At 39.3% G+C, this 22,859-nt stretch overlaps 1 protein-coding gene across 3 annotated transcripts in view; it reads right to left on the bottom strand.

The window, feature by feature from the left end:
• The window catches only part of LOC124124098 (muscarinic acetylcholine receptor M1-like), an 84,279-nt gene that overhangs the window by 8,330 nt on the left and 53,090 nt on the right, over positions 1-22,859 (bottom strand). For all 3 annotated transcript variants that reach the window (XM_048402992.1, XM_048402991.1, XM_046487220.2), the window contains one exon: positions 7,591-9,873. In XM_048402992.1, coding sequence (XP_048258949.1) covers positions 7,591-9,631 — 2,041 coding nt within the window. In that variant the 5' untranslated portion in view covers positions 9,632-9,873. The remainder of the gene's footprint in view (positions 1-7,590; positions 9,874-22,859) is intronic.

Raw genomic sequence — 22,859 nt, 5'->3', positions numbered from 1 at the left:
ACTAAGAAGGGCGGGTACTTGGTTTTTGACGAATACAAGTTCATGATTAAGACCAGACGTCAAACTTCTCTTCATTGGACATGTTCCCACTGAGGGTGTCCAACCACCATGGACACCAAATATGACTCTGTCACGAAGCACAACAATATGTCACGTCGACGCCAACAAATTATCTGGAGGGGTGGCATCCAAATCTGTACAAATTCATTGAGATACAGCAGGCTGAGCAGGATAATGCTGCGATCACAATCCAGGTAGTTTGAGAGGGAGAAGATACAACCTCTTGTCCACCAGAAAGTGAACAATTATCACAATGCTGTTTCACTTTTAGTTAGAGTAATGAATAAGTAAATTTGAGATGTGAAAGAAGAAACGTATCTATTGAGTAGTTTTGTATCGCAAATCTTTAACTATGTGGTTACCCACCCGAAGTAGCTTTAGGTATAACACAAATGGGGAACCTTGTACCGTACATAGCAACTAGGCTACGCAACTCAAAGTACCCTTAAGTTACACAAATGGTGAACCTTTTATCACATAAAAAACCTACCCATTCCGATTACCTACACGTAACACCCCACGCAAACAATTGTGCATGGTAAGCACAATACGTCAATTATAAGATTTTAAGAATTACAAAATAATTTCATCATTGATATCATGACATACACATAGTCAGAAAAAATAAAGATTGTATTTGTCCAAGGGGCGCGTATAACCATAAGCCTCAACAACCAAAATGCAAGCTGCATAGAAGCTTAATAATCGAAGTGCCGAGACGTGTCCAGCCATGGAAATAGGTAATCCAATATTTGTATTAATAATTAAGCTCAAGCGGCACTTCACACGCACAAGATATATCTATATACGAGCTTAGTTATAACCCAAGACACCGTGCGCCTACTTATAGTCTATCATCACCACATATGTATTATTTACATACAGGTCAATATTATTATTGATCGTACCTGTCACCTGGTAAGACAGAAGCAGACTCCAGACACGGACCAGCAGGTGTTGCTCTAATATTGCTCCCATGTGCCCATGGCACAGCCGGTGATATAGTAAATCGAAAACTTTAAGGGTATATGTTCTACCCTGCTTTTAAACGCAATGCAGCAATATTAGATAGTGGTGCATCAAAATAATACTGATCCCATCAACACATAGAACCTCACCTTAGGAAATACAATAAAACATTCGTCACATAATCCAGTATGGTTTTATGTCGGTTTTAGCAGTATTCTAGCCGTATTATGGTGGGGAGGGGGTGGGGGATACACCAGCAATGGGTTGCCTAGTACCCATGGTTGGAATCAAACCGGGGTCCTCGGTATCATGAACCAACTCTTTAAACACAAATAACAATGACGAATAGTCCTGATACAATAGTCACATATATTTATGTGTGTTGTATCCATTCTTAAGAGTATCCAGCGGTTCATAACGAAGGTGACGTGACAAGTCTATTATTATTATTATTATTATTATTATTATGGCTCTCGGAAAGGTAGATAAGATACTTTCCAATGGTACCCTTGAAATATGTTAACCTACGAACCACAAACTTCGAAATGGTTTTCTTACAAAGGACCAATCCCAAGTGTACCGCTTTGCTTCCTCTAAATTTAGGTCTGACCTTATCTCTTCCTTTCCAAAACATTCAGAATGTCCACTGCGCTTTATTACGTCTCTTTTACTACCACACCTCGGAGACATATCTGGATAAATATCACCCTGGTGTATTACGCAATCTACCCAGAACATCATGGGAATTAGTAGCTGTGTAATTGTCACTGTTCGTCTTGCTGCCTAAGTCGTGACTTTCACATCAAAAGGGGAAAAGGCTTGCCAGGGGATTATACCCAAAATAGGAGTAATCAAACGTTTCCTGAAACTATTTGCCTCAGAAAGTTGGTGGCAGCAAAGTCAACGTTAATCTCCCTGCAAAGGATGAAAGAGTTGCTCTGAGAAGGCACACGCGAATCGTGACAGGTATTTGACTGACAGCAAAATCCTAATTTCACTTCCGTATTTTAATGCCTTTAGGTACATATATGATTTTTGTATTTTTCTTGTCTTGTGTTCATTGACAAACTGTCTGTGCAGCAATATCAAGCGCTGAGGTTCCGTTTATTCTATTTAGGAGGCAAAAATTTCTAGACCTATACATGTCTTGAAGTTCAACCATGTTGACAAAGCAACCCAAAGGTAACAGACAGAAGTGATCCGGTGAGTATGTATATACGTTGTGAACATTTGTTCCAGAAATCGGTACAAACGGCAGCTATGATAAATTTCATTCACATCACGTGAATAATATTTGGTGATCAAAACGCAGCTGATCCAACCCGACACTCTGAATCAAATATCCCCTATCGCTATCTGATAAGATATCTCATCGTTACGAACATAAAACTAAACTTTAAATTATTCTTTATCACATAGGTGTTATAAGTTTTATTCACTGTAGCGATTATTTAATTTATTATTATTTAGGTGTACATGAATGATAACCTTTCTGTTGACAAGATTAACAAAGGAAGGTGGTCTTGGTGATAAAGTAGTCAATTACTTATTGCTTCCACTCGTGACACGCTGCTCTGAAAGTAAGTTCGTGTCTACTCTGGCATGTTTAATTAAAGTCCAAACGATAAGATTGATTAAAGCTATTTTCAACCGGCCCGACCTAAATAGACTCGCGCATGGTAAATGCTTCATGACAAATTACTGTAAAGCCGCATGTTCATCACAGCCTTGAACCTGTGTACAATGTCACTACAGTATATTGTCCATTTTATTCAATAGATTAAACGTGTATCAGTTTCTTTTCATATAATATTAACCATATTGGGTCTGTATTTCTATAAATGACCCTGGTGATTTCTGTATCAATTATCTATGCGTGAGTGTATATGAAAATGGACATACGCCCAAATTCGGTTTAGTCCTAAGAATTCCAGATTCAATTTATGATGTTACACGTTTGTTAGCCATGCTCGTGGGTTTCACCAAAGTGATAACGTCAAAGACCTGTATCACTTCGGGTTATCCTCCCACATCAAGTTGACATGCCGTGACTACTGCAATATTGTTCAAAGCCAAACTTTCACACTCAATGTATTTGCCGAAAAGCTTGCGAGGCTTTATTGTGTATATCTGAAACTCTATTTTAAGAGACTTGTAGCGTTGATACTTCTAGTTATATCCTCATTTTAATATCACCGTAGAAATTATCGTTATTTACAATTGCCCTTAAATAAAAAAGGTAGCATTATCGTTGGTGCTTCTAAAATGCTCACATCCCTTATCTCAAACATTGTTAACCGGTTCGTTCCCCAAGGATACACAAATTATACTGCAATCGTTTGCATAAAACGTTCATATTCTGAAAAATTCAAGGATATTTTATTGCACAGGAGGATCGTTTATCATCTGACATGGCCACACGCTTGGTGAGTCCTACGTTTTACAGCTAAAATGTTTCAAATAATAGTTAAATCACGAAAGCATTTTTAACCAACCAGGAAGCGAAATCAAATTTCACATCATATGACATTGGTTGTTTAAACGTAAGTAAAGTAAGATATATGGTCCATCTTTCTGGGTATCGTTGGACTTTTAAGGGTTGCATAGTTATGATCATGACTGCCAAACCATGCCACAAGCTGAATGTCATGCAAGGAGTTTACAAAACACTAGCTTTTAAATAGGTCTTGTTGATAGAGGGGCTTTGTGTACGTCATTACCTGTTCGATTGGCATACATGATAAAATTTGAGTTGGTAGTTGTATAAATCGATGTTGGAGGACTTTATTCAAACTTGTTAGGGCTGCCAATGTATCTAGCCTTGTTCTCGTTAACGTATGGTGCGCATATTTATGACTTTTCCGAAGAGATCTTGAATGTAAATGTGCCTTTGTGAACTGGCGGTATTTTAAGGTTGACCTGACATTATCACTTTCATGACATAAGCACTATTTGACTCACCAGTAATGCAGGTTGCATAAATATTGCTACTTAAATACGACATTTTAAATGACTGCATATTTGACACTAAAAAGTAAACCCAAATCTATATGATTACATTGGTATGTCAGTGAGAGCATGAAGGCATTGTCATCTTTAGGTTTGTTTGTTTGTTGTTTACTGCCACACTCGGCACGCGGCAATATCCAAGCTACATGACGGCGGTCTGTAAATAATCGAGCCTGGACCAGACAATCCAGTAATTGACATCATGAGCATCGATCTACGCAACTGAGATACGATGACATGCATCAACCAAGTCAGCGAGCCTGACCACCCGATCCCGTTAGTCGCCTCTTACGACAAGCATAGTCACCTTTTACGGCAAGCATGAAGGCTGAAGACCTATTCTACCCCGGGTCTTCACGGGTTACGTCTTTAGGTAAATCAGTGGTCACTGCATGGTAGTTACAGGGGAATATAAAACATCAACTATCTATATGGATAGTATAAGGAATGTGCTTTATCAGATGGTTAGTGTTGGGGAAGTGCTTTATCCAGCTGGGTAATATAGGGAATGGGTTTAATCCAGCTGGGTAATACAGGGAATGCATTTTTTTAGATAGGTAATATATGAGAATGCACCTTATTCAGATAGGTAATATACGGAACGGGTTAATCCAGATGGGTAATATAGAGAATGCATAATTATTATTCAGATAGATAATATACGGAACGGGTTAATCCAGATGGGTAATATAGAGAATGCATATTATTCAGATAGGTACTATAAGGAACGGGTTAATCCAGATGGGTAATATAGAGAATGCATATTATTCAGATAGGTAATATACGGAACGAGTTAATCCAGATGGGTAATATAGAGAATGCATATTATTCAGATGGGTAATAAAGAGAATGTACTTCATTCAGATGGGTTATTTAAGGAATGGGTTTCATCCAGCTGGGTAATATAGGGAATGCGCTCAAGGAAGGTATCATAAGAAATGCACTTTATCCAGTTGGGTAATATATGAAAAGAGCTTTATTCAACTAGATAATACAGGTAATGTGCTTTATCCAGTTGTGGAATGTACTATTACATCACCTACTATATAAGGAATGCACTCCAGCTAGTCGATGTGGTTGCTCTTGAAGCAGAAACATAACACAATGACTATCCCAGGGATGACATAAAGATGATTTTTGCATGGTAGACGTGAAAAGATATTGTTACACATTAGACAAGAAGAAAACACACTTTACACCATCAGTTAGTCTAACCCTAGACAGTGATGCTAAGGTTAAATGTTACCGATGGAATCGTATAACCACTGCAATATCAATGAAGGTAAAATAATAACTGCACTGAGCCAACGACACAACAATGATCCAGGTACCTTTAAACGGGTGAGTGATACAATGTTTTATGTAAGTTCATGAAATGTAAAAGAAAGATTAATTCCAGAGTTTAAGGTCATGTTAGGTTAGAGATAATATCGAAGAACAGCCTACACTAAATTGGACTGGTGAAATAAGAATACCTACTGAGCACTTGGAGTTGCACATTGACGCTACCACTTTAAATGTAATGTCACTCTTTGACCCAGGCTCGGTACTTATTCCTTTTAAAGGGCAGACCACATTTCATCTGAGGGGGTGCAACACAACATTGTTGAGTGAGTGAGTTGAGTCTAACGCCACTTTGAATAGTATTCCAGTTATATCACTGCCTGTTAACTTAAACTGGGAGGAGAGTCCGAAGTGATGCATGTCTCAGACGTTTACCACTTCAGTATGGTCCTGATAAACCTAGAAATAGAATCGGACGAACCGGGATTCGAACCCAGAAACAGATTAATCACAGGCGTAGGTTTTGTGAATGGTAGAGGCAGTGAAGTACCTAACGAACTTGTACTGTCAAAGGACAAAATATAATAATTTCCAAGTGATTTCTATGTAACTCGAAACGATGGCTGAACTTGTTTTTCCTTAGTGTGGTACAGAGAATAGAAGGATAGAAGGATCAACGAATTTGCCAGTGCCGTTTGTATAGTAGTGGATATTAGGGTCGAATAAGGCCACAAAAGTCTTGGTCAGAAAAGCGCATGACTGAAAATACGGTTCTATTGAGCTGACGTCCTTTAATTTGAATGTTCAACAGTTACATACAGAGCATACCTTATGCAATCAATGCTTCTGGACAGAACATGAGTATTTCAGCATACATTTTTTTCTTATCACATGGACATTCGTTGCAACCTTCATGGACCTGGCTTCATAGATTTAGATTTCAGTTTGAAATACGCGTCAAAGATAAGGTAAGTGCAGATCATGACAAAGGATATTGCTCTAAGGAGTATCCATAAAGACAGTGTCAGCAAGATGTAGATTAGGGCCAATTTGGCAGCTTTCATTACATCCTGGAATATCAGCCAAACCCTGTGTTACTATGACCCGAGCACGCATGCCGTGGCTGAATGAAAGGACTACAACTTGACACTGATTCAAACAAGACCGTATCTGCTTCACTGGATAATCAGGAGAGATCTATTGCCATTGTGTTTACGTGTTAGAACCGATATAACCATGTTCATTATGAATGTGTCCTATCCATCTGGTTCAACTCAAATATTAGACCTCAGTATGGATCTGCCAGAAACGAATACCAGTTAACGAATGAGATGGTCATCCATATATGTTGAGATGAATTGTGATTACGAGAGTAAAGGACAGGTGATAATAAAGTTTCACTTTGTAGACATGATGCATGCTTTTGTTATAAAATGTATAAGAAATATCAGATATTTTATGGCTCGTTCTAAAATCATATTTACAGTATTTAGCCATGTATTCTTACTGCAAATTTACACAGTATGGTCTGATACTACATATTTCCTTTGTGATGGCTGCAAATCATATCGACGAGGTGCTTTAGGCTTTTGTTTGTTGTAAGGCTTCTCCTCAAACCCCGTGTTGCTTTGATCATATCTGACGCTCCATATACATGTGCGTCTAGTATAGTTTCTGATTACTCAGCTTAATCAAATATTTAAAAAGGTCAAATGTCAAAGGTATTAATCGACGACTTATAATATTTGCACGGCACTCTTGCAAATATTAAGTGGGACTGAAAATGTAATAGCACACAGGTGGCGCTGTAGAACGGGGGCGCTATAGAAACTTCATTACCAGATAAGATACATAAACATTTCCTTATCACTCATAGTCATAGCTAGATCCTAGAATGTATAACAAATAATGTCAAAGTTTGTAATAACATAATATCAATATGGGTATGTGTGCCATGACGTAACGAAAACAATACCCTTTAGCTGAAAAGGAAAATGTAATACTTTCAGCTTTTAGAGACACAAGGGCCAATATCATAGAATGGATGAATCGAAAACAACTTAGGTATATGTTTCATGATTATACAACATTGAAATGTACTTCGCATTTTGTATTCCAAAAGAACCTTTTGACAAAACCCCATAGATGAATTGAGTAAGCTTAAAAATTATTCTCGAAAACCTTTCATGTTAGAAGTGGCCTTTATGCTTCCAAAACCCAAACCAAAAATTATCTTATGCCAGTGTGAAAAATAAAAGTTAATCTTACCAATGGCATATAGAGTCTCATCTATACATCCATTGCAGAAAACCATGATGACAGCAAAGATGTTATAGGGCGTCCACGTTACTATGAAAGCCAACAAAATGGCGGTCAGCGTTTTAGCCGCTTTTTGATCCTGTCTCCGTTCGTGGCGTTTTGAATGCATTTTGTGTCGTGCTCGTTGCTTCCGAACTTTGTTGGCTACTTTCATTGCCATGCGTTGCTGCATAGCATGTCTAGTTTGATCATTGCTTTGAGCCCGCCTTCCCAAGGCAGGGGTTCCTTTCGGTGGTGGAAGGGGAGGTAATCCCCTGTCTCGGTCAAGGTCGTCGGAGTTGTCCGCTTGGCTGCCGTCACTAGAATCGCTATCAATGTGGCGTGGCACAGAAGGCGTCAACTCACAAATACTATCAGCATCGCTATCGGGTATCATTCGTATAGATGGTTTGTTCTCCGAGTCCGTTGAATCGTCCCGTGGAAGCTTTATCAGGACAGTGTACAATGTCTCCTTTCTGTCGTCTGTTGCACAGTCTTGGTCTGTTTCGTACAGAGGTGGGGCAGACGGCGCTCTGTTTTGGCGGGAAAATGATGTAGTGATGTCATAGGGAGGCGGAGGACCAGGTGAGGGGAATGGGGAAGGAGTCTCCACCGGAAGTAAAGGGATCATTGATCCACTGCAGCTCACACCGTCTGTTTTAGGGGTCCGGTTTAAAGCTAAACTATTGCTAGCACTATTTTGTCGGAACCGTGATGGAAAATTGGCCCGGAGAATACTTTGACCAGCACTGGTGGTTGATGTTGTCACCACGTTAGAATTCCCCGGCGAAGCTGGAGGGTCACTTGTACTTGATTCCTCTATGTAATCCGAGTCTCTATCTATTTTGAGACACGACAACAATTTACTCCTACACGAAGTTCTTTCAGTCCTCCGAGAATACTCCTCTATGTCTTGAAGCTCGGGGGATGAATGACTTCGTTTTTCACTGACACTTGAGTAACCCTCCTCGTCACTGGATATGGTGGACTTTTTGCTGCCGTAATATCTCTTAGCAGCCTGGAGCTTAGGGAGATCCTTCTGTCTTTTCTGGGTTTCAAGAAAAATCCTATAATACAGAATCACCATGATGGACACGGGAATATAAAATGCCAGTGCTGCTGTTATGATCGTGAGGTATTTATTTGTTTTCAAAAACTGAATATAACAGTCATTATACTGAACGGTCCTCTGCCCCTCGATATAGGGCCAAGCAAATATCCATGGAGTCCACATCATTGCTGATATGACCCAAGCACAGAATATCATTGTCAAGGCCTTTCTGGAGGTCCTGTTGGCGCGATAGGTGAGAGGCCTTGTCACGGAAAGATACCTATCAAAACTGATGATGATGAGATTGGCTACGGAGGCATTGCTCATGGTATAGTCCAGAGACAACCATATGTCACACATCTCGGGGCCCAGTGGCCAGTACCCCATCACAAGATAGACAGTATAAAAAGGCATGGAGACGACACCGATGGTAAAGTCTGCCACAGCCAAACTTAAAAGGAAATAATTACTGACAGTTTGTAGTTGTTTTTCCACCTTAAAAGCTATGATGACAAGCAGGTTACCTCCCGCCGTCAACACACACAGCACTGACACCACGATAGAGATCACAACCACCTCTAGGGTGCTAAACAACGGCCCGGTTGCTGTCGAGTTTGATGGATCGGTGAAATTAGTTGAATTATAGTAATCAAACGTGAAGTTGTCGCTTATAGTTGTGGCTGTCGTATTCCATTGTGTAAAAGATTCCGTGAAGTTAAGAAACTCCGACACAGTACTGGTTTCCAGCGGGGCACTTGTGTTAACATATGCATCCAAACTTTGAAAAACTTTTGTCGTATTGAAAAACTCCGTACTGAGAGAAATCTCGCTGACCGGCACCTCAGTGTTGACAGATAAATCCGTCGTATAGCTGCTGTCCGTTGTTCCGTTGTCGGTATTGCCAGCATTCCTACCTGGCATGGATGACACATCGTAGGTAGTCCTGTTAGAGTGTTCCATTGTCCGCACATAGCTATCACTCGATGCCGGACAGCGAAGAGCGAGGCACTAGTTCCGAGGAGCTGATACCCTCCGAGTAGAGCATGAACGCTGGAACATCGAGCTGTTGGTTGGTCGGTCCGACAGTCTTGCGGGCACAGCCGATAATCTCGCTACTCGGTCGACAGAGCAAGTCCCTTACTGCACTGGGCGATGGGCTCTCATTTACTGCTGACTGCCGGCGTCCGGATGACATACGGAATCTGCAATCCAGAAATTAATCAAAATCGATTATTCATTATTACATCATATTTCCGTGTCTAATTTTCCACTAAAGCTGTCATGTTTTAATATAGTGTGATCTGTATATCAGAAATGTCACAAGCAATAATGATAAATTGATTTTTTATCCCTTTCGATTATGTTTTTACTTTTCCCTGTGATGAAAAAAGTTCATTTTATTGTTTATGCGCATTAATAAATCTTACAGAACTCATAAAAATGTTGAAGATATATATAGAGTGTTCAGTTTCTCTGAAGTAACAAACAAGTTCTCCTGTCCTATCACAGTTAACTCACAAGATTGTTCCAACAGTTCTCATATTCATCCTCTAGCCCTACTTCACCGTATTGCATATACAGAACACTTGTCTATGCTGCCCTAGAGTTACACCGCTATGTTCCAATGAATATGTCAATCAGTTACTAGCACGCTTTGAACAACTGGTTCATTTGGGTAAACTGCTGTTATACCGATGTTATACTGTTGACCGATGGACCTGGCCTCACATAACGAATACCAAAATCAAATTACATCAAGTCTCTGTCAGTATACCTGCATTTTCATTGACTGTAAAGCCTAATGAGTTCAAATGGCAATTGTTGTTTACTACACACAGGACCGGCTTCACCTTTATTAGCTACTTTTCATCCAGTTGCCTAATGCATATGCTTACAAACGATTTGGCGCATGACATGTCCAGATGAAAATATCAAACCCTTACGTCTTGCAAGATCCTACTTTGAGTATAATCTACAAAGATTCCTGTAAAGCAAGGGTAGTCATTTCCATTTAGGCTTCCGCACCATTTCATTCATCTTGTCAATGTTACGATAGAATATACAGTAACTGACTTTCAGAACGAACTACTTTCAATCACCGCCTGAGTAGCCAAAACGTACATTATGTAGAATAATGACATATCATGCCACGAGATATCGATTTATATTAATCAAAACAGCTCTAATCATGTTGACATGTGACCTGTAAATCGAACGTTCAGCTAAACCTTATCTATCCCTGATCTTTCAGAAATAAGGTAGGTTTTGCAAAACAAACCTCATTCAAGCGCTTCATGCATGATCAGAATTCAGTGGCTGAGTGGGTTATTTACACATAAGTAGCTAGTACCTTGAACATATAGATTCCTTTGATGTGACTAACGAACATGCGCTCCCGGCACTTCTTTGTACAGTTTCTAAGACTTGTCAAAGACATAATGTAATGAAATTACATGACGCGGAGGATACTTAACGCTTGCATAATGTCTATAGTAGACGAAGCATAGATCGATATTGCGTGTCAAATGCATGACGCGTTTCATAAAAGTGAGTGACTGAATTGCTTTTAACTCCGCTTGGTACAGTATTCCAGTTGTGGCACGTCGAGTCAGCTTACGGTCAAAAGAAAGCCAGAAGGGATGTGGGTCTCAGCCGTTTCACCATTTCCGAAGACAATGACATCTATATTAATACACACATACTATAATCAAGACACACATGTATAATACAATGTGATTTGTTCTTTTATTATTCCTCCATTTCAATTCTTTAAGCTGCATTTGTAGTCGCTAAGTTGTAGCGATTATATCAAATTTCACATACCGGATGAGCATTTGTTTATAAATTGATAATTACATATACTAAGTATAAGGATTTTCAATAACATCGTATTAACAAAAGTCCAAACAATAACTAAATGCGTGTGGTATTTAATAACATGTCGGCTGACCTTATCCGGTTTAACCGTGAGTGCTCTCAAGTAGGATCTCGCTAATACCTCGCGGCCTCACTAAATGATAACACTTTAGAAGCGTTGTTAATATTACTAGTTGCTTACTGCCATTATCTGCGGGTTGAAAACAAACTGTGAGCGAGATAATACCGAACATATGTTAACACCATGTTACGTATCCGAGCGTTTGACACATGGAAGGGGATCATATGGTCCTGTGATACCGGCGCCCTGTCTGTCTTGACATTACAATGAATTTGTACTGCTTGCCTTTCTCATTTGAGGTATCACGGGCAATCTCATAAAAATTCAGATCTTAGATCTCGCTACCGCTAAACAAAGATCTCAGAACATCCCATAACGGACATGTCAGACAGACCTTTCGCGAACTTTGACCGACCAATGGAATAACTGACAATGCAAGAAGTCGACATTAGCCAACCAAAAGGCAGCTTGCTCGTGTTTCACGGCACTAGTTTCAAACTGGCGACTACGCTTCGAAACATATTTTGAAAAATTCGCGATTAAAAATTTAAAACCTGAACAAAAGAACATACTGAAATCGTTAATAGGTGGCCTAGGTTGTATGGATTCAGTCATAAAGCCTGTAACTGTCGTTGGGAATATTTCCTGTTAAGTTGTTCGAGGTTGCATGATTAGAAAACAAATTCCGACTGTCACTTTCATGATCTGGTAAGAGACGCTCTGATTGGTCGGATGAAAGGTCGTTCTGACCTGACCCGTAATGGGATGTCCTCAGGTCTTTGCTTAGATATAGCGATAACTAAGATCTGATTGTAATAAGATTGGAGTCAAAGGTAGCCAAGTCGTCGAAGCTAGTCGCTTCATTTATAGTGGTACTTCTGTTGGATAACAGAAGATTGTTGGACCATACGTTAAAGGCGACGCAAATCAAAGCAAAGTTGTCACTTAGGAGTGCCAAACACCTATGATAGTGCGTTAGAATCCCGGTTCGGACTCATTATGTTGCTAGGTTTGTCAGCACCATCCCCGCGCTTGTTCATCAAATTGGTAAACGTCTTTTATCACTTCTGGCTTTCCTCCCACATCAAGCTGAAACGGCACGACACAACCGAAAGTTTAACCATGAATATAAAGTCACATGTACAATGCTTATATTACGAATGGCGTATTCATGCATAGTCACCCAGACCATGGATAATATATTACAAAACAAATCCAACTTAAGTCTAGAATGTTTTGCCATGTCTAGATTGCCTCAGTACTAAAATAAAGCATATTTATAAGCGTTTTATAATTTTAGATGAAGATAACTTTGTTTCTGGGACTAAGGTGTTCGTCTCATTCAGGTAATGCCTGGGCATTTCGTAGTATAACGATTTCCCAAAGAGATCATACTCCAATGTTTAGTGCTCATATATATTCTGTAGTCTTATCGTTGTAATTAGTGCACTGAGTAAAACTGTGACAATGAATGTAAGTCATCATATAATATGATTTACCAAACAAACACACTGGCTTTTCAATGAGTTTAAGGACGCTTGTTAGGACTGACAATCGACCCGAGTATACGTCCTATTAATTTTGTAGTTAAAGTAAATCTAAGTAAAAAAAAACGTACATGTTGACAGTGAGTGAGTGAGTGTGTTTGATTCACCACTTCTTTGAACCGTATTCCAGTATATCACGGCGTGTCAGCTTAATGTGGGAGGAAAGCCCGAAGTACATTTACCACCTCAGTGAAACCCACAAGCACGGGTGACAAACGGTGATTGATATGATGAGCAACGTCCTACGTCACTGTAGGCTGACACGCAATCAATCAAGTCACCGAGCCTGACCGTCCCATCCATTCAGTCGCGTTTTACGACAAACAGATTCTGTGGGACCAATTTTAACCCAGAATCCCAACACGGTATGTCTGTTTTACAAAATTTCAGTATCAGTGATGCCAATCTGGCCGCTGGGAAGTCAATAAGAGACGCTCATATATACCTGTGACTGTGAGAGATTAATAACCTCTCAGGCCACCTGGAGCCAATTATGAGTGTAATTAAGGTTGTCTAGCTCACTGACGTACATTATTTGGCACCAAGTTGGGGTTAACGTTGCTCCAGTTTTTTCAGGGAGGAGATAGGTTGGACAAGGACTCTCTTTCACGATGGACACATGTTCTGTGGCACGCTCGGTTCATGCTCATGGATTAAATCAAGTAATATTTCCCACATTAGGAACTAGAAGCTGTACCATGTGGCTGAAAATATGTTCCTATAATTCTGGCGTTATCTTATAGATCAATATATATTATCATCAAGTGCCTCTTAATTATTAGTCAATTTTCTGTTAGCGCGAACTGATGTGCTTGGCCTACATTCGACACAATGGGGGATTCAAAATAGACTTTAAAACCAGTGTCATCTTATGTTTGAACATGGACGATCCAACAGGGACAGTCTATGAACTGGTAATTAATATCTGAGAAATCTCGGAAAGAAAGTCGAAATTGCGGACCGCGTATTTTGAATTAAGGTTTTTATAAAGCACGTTGGAATTTAACTGACAACATTGAAACACTGATCATGCAAAATCGATCACATTAAAGAATAAAGCAATTTTACAATCTCTCTTTTATGTCGCGTTAGGTGTGCCTCAGTTTGCAATATGAGTATTGACTTGACTGATGAAAGCATTTGAAATTTGTGCACACACGACTATACAAAAACAGTGCTTGGCAAGATGAAGGATCCTACCCAGCATGGAAGCTCATTCTTAGCGACCCACTCGGTGATTCTGATTTAAAAAGGCAATATAGCTGTCTCAAAGTGGGTCTCGCACCTAGTCCCCCCTCAGCCAGCTAGCCGAGGTCTTATCCCCCCATGGGTCATTTCCACCATAGGTCATTCTCACACCACCAAAAGGATCCACACAGATAAGGTAAACAGTTTCATATTTTAATATTTCATACTCTAATACGACAACAATTGATACTTAATCAGTGATACCTGATTTCATATTTTAATACGACAGGTGGTGGGTAATTGACCTCAAGAAATCTAAAATGTGCATATCCTCAAGATTGTCTACAACACGGACATGTCTGTAGACTTGAGTCCAGGGAGGGGCAGTCAGACCCGAAGCCACCTCTTTGGGTGACCAGTAAATTAATAGTCCAATCCAAGCCTATAATTGATTGGTATTTTAAGTAAACCATGATATCTGATTTCAATATTGAGAGGGGGTTGGCTGTGGGGATTTAACCTGCCAACCAGCTGGATTAGGTCGGGGTAGTTACAAACAAGGTATCTAGCTTTCCGTTTTTGCACTCTTCATAATCAGCCCTATGGACTACCATTATATACTCCTTTATATACGACGAACACATTGCTGAATGCAGCCGTGAAAATTAACACACAAACAATCTCAGTTGAACGTCATTGGTTGTAGAATTGTACAAATTCTTCTTGAATAGCAAAAAAATCAACTGCAAAAATGTAATCTTTGATTATATATGATATATTTTCTCCCTTATTTCGGAACATATTTGGGAGTGTCTCGTTGGGCTTCAAGATGTTTTCAACAGGAACCGTTTTGATCATGATCACCACTTCTTATGTGGCGCGACTTCAATTCCTGAGTAGAAACTGATGATTGTCTTGAAACAGATAAAATACAACACGCACGTTTAATCTAAGATGTTGTGTTGTTTGGAGTAAAAAAAACTTTTGTATCTAACAATAATTAGTGAACACGACCAAAGAGCATTTATGAGAAAACAATCATAGGATAAAAGAGGTAAAGTTGAGCCATTTTACTCGATGCTACCTTCATCAGTCGTGATGACGTTTTGCATGAAAACAGAGACATTAATGAATCATGATTTTATCAAAACAACATAACTTCCATTATTCTCATCGGGGTATTTAAGAGAAGCAGATTTTCATGCTTTGGTGAAAATAATTACCGAAGTAAACTTTAAAGTGGGAAAAGGACCCGAGTAATTATTATTATGCCTTGTTCGAACATATCGCTCAGTAAAAAGAGATATCTTAACAAGGCTATGATCTAAAAATAGATTCATGAGAATAGATCTCCTCCCCACATCCTGTAAATAAAACAACGCAAATTCAGCAAGGAGCACGTCTACACGATCAGTGCTTTATAGCATTTCGGAAACGTGATTAGTTGTAATGAACCTGGCGGGAATTGCGGTGTTAGATCTGTTAAAAAGTTGTGTATAAAAACATCTTCATCTACACAACAAACGAACACGCATAGGTGATAATATAAAAATGCAATAAGATCTTGGATGGAGATAAGACAATAAGTGTCGTGTTATACTAAGGGTTTGTAATCATTGTTAATGCTCAAGGTAACAACGAATAAAATAATAAGAATGAGCTTTACATGTAACAGCATACGAAATGAGCATTATGGGCTTAAACTGTTTGTTTATAACCTTAGCATTTCTTATGATTGTGTGCATTGCACCACGATTGCTTTGTTTCAGTCATCTTTTTCACAATGTTGAGACTCATTTTCAAGCTTCAATTAATGCATCACATCTCTTGAAAAAATCACCATATCCGTATTGGTACCTCTCTTTGAAAGGCAGCAATCATTTCATCATTTATATATTCCAGCCCGTACACATAACAACTAATCAGAACAACAGTCGTCCCTCATTTAAGCCAGTTAAGAAAACGTCAGTATCTCTATAAGATAAAACAATTAAGGTATGGTGTCATAACAAACTTTAATGTGCAATTTCTAATATGTGAAATATATGATATTAATGTCAAATTATCCAACAAATACGATATTCATAACAACAAACTGCACATTTATTTGATTAATCAAAAACATCAGCACCATTACCATCATATCGGCAAAATCAAGAACCCAATACCCCTAACACTCCATTCACGATATATCTTTACAATTTGACCATACAAGGTTGAAATGGACACTTAACTAGAAATTGAGGATCTTGGGTGTACTTTCGAGGCTCTGCAAGCCAGTCCATAATCGAATATAAATATGACCAAGCGGTCTTGCTAGTTAATTCGATCTGAGCCCCGTCCAGCTATCAGCCACTGATTTCTACATAGGAATTGGAAATTGGCAGTTTCTTTTGCTCCTGTGGGGCCGACTTCGATTTTCAGACAATGCATATTGTTTTAACTAACGTCATACAGTGGACAGATTGTGTTATATCCCCTGGACAAATATTGTCATAGTATAGGGTAAAGACACAAACAGTCTTGCTGATGTGGGTATTGACTCAATGTACTGTTGTGGCAGTTCATGGTCACTGGCCTATATAAAGTATTTGTGTAAATAGTCCTATCCAATTGAAGTGCTAACTGATAAAGCAAAGGAATGACCCAGATCGACAGTGTCCGGCACAGTTACTAGAACGGAGCCAGGGCCAGGTGTTTCAAACGAATGCTATATAGATTATTAAATTGTATGCATATGATACCAATTATGGTCATTATCGATTCAGAATTAATACAACATATTGATTTTGTATACTGAAACTACATTTTAACACAAAGAAAAATATATTTCTCTATCAATATGTATAACATATATCTTATCCGACGTTGCCACAGTTGTGCTATGTATTGTATGACAATAGCTCTATAAATACGGCCTTGTGGACACTTATTTTATGAATAGCCATCCAGACCAGAAACCGTAACAAATGATGCCTATAAAATGTAAATATCATGCAATCATCGCCGATTGTATTCTGTCTCATTGTTTATGTAAATAATTCAGAAATAGAAAGCTGTTTAAAGTAGTCGTGGGTCCAGGAATAGTCAGCATACGTCGTCCTGTCAATAAAGGCCCTGCAAGCCAAACCTTGTTAATTCAAAGACCACAGGAAGCCTATTCAGAACTGCAGGTTTGCCAATATAATCTTCTCAGATAAATTCATCCTTGTTATTATGGTCCTTGTCGTGACACTAGCATGTGGCCTGTGGCCTTGTCTACAGACATGCTTGGGAGCAAGTATCTCTGGCATAATTCTTGACAAGCTCTATTGCGTGAATGATGTATTGGAAACACCGAACCTTATCAGCCAGGAAACTATTTTGAAAAGCTCTACAGGACACGTTAGTCTTTTAACCAAATCCCAGGGACGTATATACAGAATAAATTACACAGATTGAATGTTTAGTCACTGAGATGTATGCCCAATACAACATATGAAGATGCTTGGCGTCGATAGCAAACATAGCTGATTTTCAAAGGCCCTTAAAACCGCTGAATGGCCGATAAAAGTAATTTGATAGAATAGCCACTTCATTTTGATGCCAATAACGAACGCATAAAACATTTGGAATGTTTTGCGGTTTTCAAAATTGTATGAGGAGCTGGCTTGTGCGGTATTAAGCGGCATTCTCACTTGACTGGGCATGCATCAACAACGATAAGACACACATTGCTAAAACATACAAACGGAAAGTTCGTATGATGTTCTTGTGTCTGTGGCATTAGAATATCAAACAATAGCAACAACTGTTCGCAAAATGCAATATATTTGGTGTGAGTTTTGAAGCAACATCAATGCATTATTGTAGGATATAAAAGATATTAACAATGAAAAAACAAACCCCATCTAATAGGATTGTTCTTCATTGGGATTCAAAGCAGGCCAGTGGTCATGCAGAGAGCAAGCGGTTCTTCTGTGGGCACAAACAGGGCAGTGTTTCAGGGTGACAAGCACGATCCTTCTATACGATGTTTTCTTTGTTCCTGACTTCCCTTGGACCCTCAATTAAATCCTATGAAATAAGCTTCGTTAGCAGATCCCACGAAATTGACTAAGTGAGTATTTGCAAATCCTACCCCCTTTGATTTGACGGATTATCTGATTTGGCAGAGTACACGGAAAAATCATTAATTAACTAGGATCATTCAAAGCTCTCGCCGCCAGTCACAGCAAGAATCAAATGTGCATTCACCTAGACTCGGAGGCCCGAGGGAGGGGGAGGGGGTTGCAGAACTGACGGCCAGTGACAGATGAGGTAGGGGAGAGGATCGACCGGGGCAAGGAGTCAGATCCCGGTGTAACTCCATTGTTGACAAACACACACGGACCTCTGGGTAAGTCTTGTCAAGATGCAATTAGAAAGATTCCGTCTGTAGAAAGTCCGGCTAGGAGGACTTGAGTGTTTGCTTTCTCGCTAGGTATTGAAGACGTATGCCAAGAAAGCGTATATTGCAGCCGACTTTAAAGTAGTTCCTTTATTCTCTCTGCGGCATTATATTGAATTATTCCTGTCGATTTGAAAGCAATTTCCCATCAAATGGGATTCGGAGATATAACGTATATCACATTATTATCAGAAAATATCATTTACTGCAACTTAATCTGATGAGGTTACCGTTTAAGAAGCAGAGGGTTATGATACAAACATAACATACATTAAAAACCCATTAGGGTGTAATAGGTCTCTTTGGTGACAACAACGAGCATGGATACGATGTTGAATTTATATATCCGACTAGTAGCTCCTGGCACGGCCAGGGTACGCAACTCTGCACAATGAATTATAGAGATATTAGAACTATAAGCCACTCGTGTCCCAACCTGGAGAGTTCGAAGTTGTGATATAGCTGAAATAGTTTACTGCAGTACCCAGAGAACCAGTGCTGATTCTCGCTCTATGACCACTGGTTTTCTTGCTCAATTCTCGAATCCAAAATTCGCGCAAATTATTGACGGTTCTCTGATAGTAACCTTCCTCCTATCACATTTCACTCGCGAAATTTTATTCTCAGAAAAACTGCTGTCTTAAGCTTGAGTCACTTAGTGGTATACAGAGGCTGGAAGATTTAGAAGTAACTTCCAGTTAAGGACTCATGTGTCGGAAAACTGACGAGATAATGTACATGAAAGCCACAAAACCCGTTCCATACGAAATCTCAGCCACAAACAGTCGATTATACGATTCCGACAATGTCATGAGCATGTGTTTACGAATCACCATCAAATAGTGGGCATACCAGGTGTTCGCGGATAGGTGAGCGTATCCTGCCCCACCTGTGGCACCCGTCACAAACACATACAAAGGCATGTCAACACTTCACCCGAATAAAACACGGGACCATGTGGTACATATGTGACTGATGCGCCAAATTTGGAACGTCCTCCACATGTCTACCACAAAGCCTCGTAATTGGATTAAGTATAAGCAGCTCTTGGAAAGAGTGCTCGATGACTGCCTTTACCACTTCTTCACCCATTCGCAGACTCGGGCAGCTGCCAGTCGACACATCACCAACAGGTGGCACCATCACAGATAATGTGTTTTTCCATACTAAAATCCTATAATGTACTTGTCGACACCTCTTGTAACATCTTTCGATTATTTAATCGGCAATGCGTTTAGCACTGTCTGAAAATGTCAAGTGATGAAGTGTTAACCGTTGACACCAATACATATATAGACAATCAACTGATATTCGTATATGCTTTAAAATAAAGATATTTCGTCAGTCAGGAACTGTTTACTTATATGCCTCTGCATAATTTCCCTTTCTTGTGCAAACGGTAATTACGTGGCAAGCAGGCAAATTATTTGATGTTTTAGAAAAAAATATGAAATTTTGTACGAATCAATACTTCCCGAACTTTATATTGATTTACATGGCCATTTTCATTATAAACATGAAGAAAGTTCCAACATAATTATACACTGCTGACATCCTAACCCGGAAATGGGTATTTGCATCACTTTATTTAATAAACCGTTCACATGGCCGTGACCTTTGACCAAGTCTGCTTTCCTTCAATTAAATTCAGAGACGATGTAACAACAGGAGTCGACCATTCCCAAGCCCATTCTCGTAGTCACACCGGGTATTGTTCCTGGTACCAGAAGGGCTGACCACAGAGAATCCCCTTGCCATGATTGTTTTGTCCCGAGCATCGATCACGCCAAACCGTGGACTGATATTCCACTGGCCTGGGGTCGCGGTCTTCCATAAGGAAGTTCATTGATTCGCATCGTCAATATTGGCCACTACCTTATGCTAGTACTACTGTTATGAGGAACAGGTTTTTGAGAAATGCTGACTATCCTCTGGCTAGGAACCGAGAATTACAGGCTTGAGATTCTTTTTTATGGTATGCAAAAAATGCGGGGAAAGCATTATCGGTACCGTGAGAAAATTGATAGATTATTTTTTCGATTATAAAATGCATTAAATATTTTCGATTTTAAGTCCGGGATTTTTCCATCTTTTTATGCTCTTGCATCTCTATCAAACAGTCCTAGACGAAGCAAGGCAACGTGTGTTTGATCTTGCGCAATAACAGCCCATTATTGATAAGAAAAACCTAATCAAATCTTTCATACTTCTGCATCGTTGCTTAACTTTGGAACTCCATATTCCTGTCATCCAAGTAGAACTGTGAATGTTTTAGATTTTTTCAGTATTTTTAGGGATAATTATATTTCAAAGAGGACCCATTACAACCTGACACGTGTTTTAAAAGGTTATGACAGATGTCTTATTAAGACTGCTTCAAAATCTCAACCGTATTAGTTCGTTTCTTTTAAAAACAGCACGTCATAATTTCTGTGTGGCTTCAACATTTGTATCTTTAAAATTTGGATTTCAAAAGATGGCATTTTTAGATATGCCGTTAATGATAAGAATGCTTGGCTGAGGACAAAGCATGCACAATCAACCCTATCGGGCGTCTACAAGTATTATCAGACTTATTGCGAATTGTGTACTGGAATATGTACATGAACCAGATGGGATTAGCAAAAAACGTTGATCTAGTCAATATCATTTAAAAACGTTGATCTAGTGAATGTCATTTAAAAACGTTGATCTAGTCAATGTCATTTAAAAACGTTGATCTAGTCAATATCATTTAACCCTCAAAGGTTAGAGATCAGTGTGTAGGGAATGGAACCGGCGGAAAAAGTCAACGGAAGCACCACTTTTCTTTGATTCCTTCCACAAAGATTAAATCATATTTCCGACTTACAGGTATGTAATAGACAATCCATGTAACTCCGTGAAGATCCGGGTTAGAATTGGTCTTCAGCAACCCATGTCCCGTCAGTATGTACACATGGCCCCCAATGGGTTACGGGGAAGCAACTCGCCAAGGGTTTTGCCAACTGGGTTTCTCATGGGTCCAAACAGATATTACCGACAATGTACATATGTTAACATGCGAGTGTGTTTTCGGATGGGAAGTATCATGTATTATGAATGTTTGTTTGATGTTGTTTATTAGCCCAATGTATTATGAATAAACATTTTGAGCCTAGATGAGCTGAATACTTGTACATATATTGTGTTTATTCCTAATACAGGATATTTGTCATCCCAAAACTCACAAGCGTTATAGTCACTGTTTCATATGATGTTATTCTTAAATTCTATGGTCACAATCGGTTCCTAAACATTGCAAGATTTCCTGGGATATATATATATATATATATATATATATATATATATATATATATATATATAGCGTGTATCGTTCATTTGTCAGTTTGTTTGGTAAGTGTGTGCGCGCGCGTACGTGAGTGCGTGCGTGCGAATTGTGTACGTCTACATCGTCAGACAATTGGTATACCCGTGTTCCCTCGCCCAACTCACTGCAATGAAAAAGGGTCCAATGCAGTTAGTTATATTATATATATCGTGTAATAATTGCGCAAATATGATCCAGCAACATGTAACAATGATTAAGACCATATCTAATACAACGCCCCCAAAGTCACTAAAGAGCCGCATTTTATGACACAGGGTTATGACAACAGCAAAGTTCATGAAAATAGTGAGTGAATGAGTATGATGTTACGCCGCTTTTAGCAATATTCCCGCAACATCACGGCCGGGGACACCAACCATGGGCTTCACACATTGTACCCATGTCGGGAATCGAACCCGGGTCTTCGGCGTGACGAGCGAACGCTTTAACCACTAGGCTACCCGACCGCCCCAAAATGCTTCAATAATTCATTTACAGAAATAGTGAAGCTTTGTTATCTCACTATTGTTCCACGCCGATATGTAAGTGATTAAATACAATGTAACGTGTAGGTTGTAACAGTTTACATATTAATCAGTGTAGGCAGTTGGCAGCTACCTGCACTGTTCGTTATCAAATCATGCCTCTTCTTAAGTACAGACAAAATCTGTGTGTACTAAATGTTTGCACATTGCAATCAGGATCTATACCCAAATTAGGTTTAGGTGCACCTTCGA

Source organism: Haliotis rufescens, unplaced genomic scaffold (genome assembly GCF_023055435.1).
Source record: "Haliotis rufescens isolate VD_foot unplaced genomic scaffold, xgHalRufe1.0.p SCAF_3, whole genome shotgun sequence".
Classification (NCBI taxonomy): domain Eukaryota; kingdom Metazoa; phylum Mollusca; class Gastropoda; order Lepetellida; family Haliotidae; genus Haliotis; species Haliotis rufescens.
This window is presented reverse-complemented; position numbering and strand designations above follow the sequence as displayed.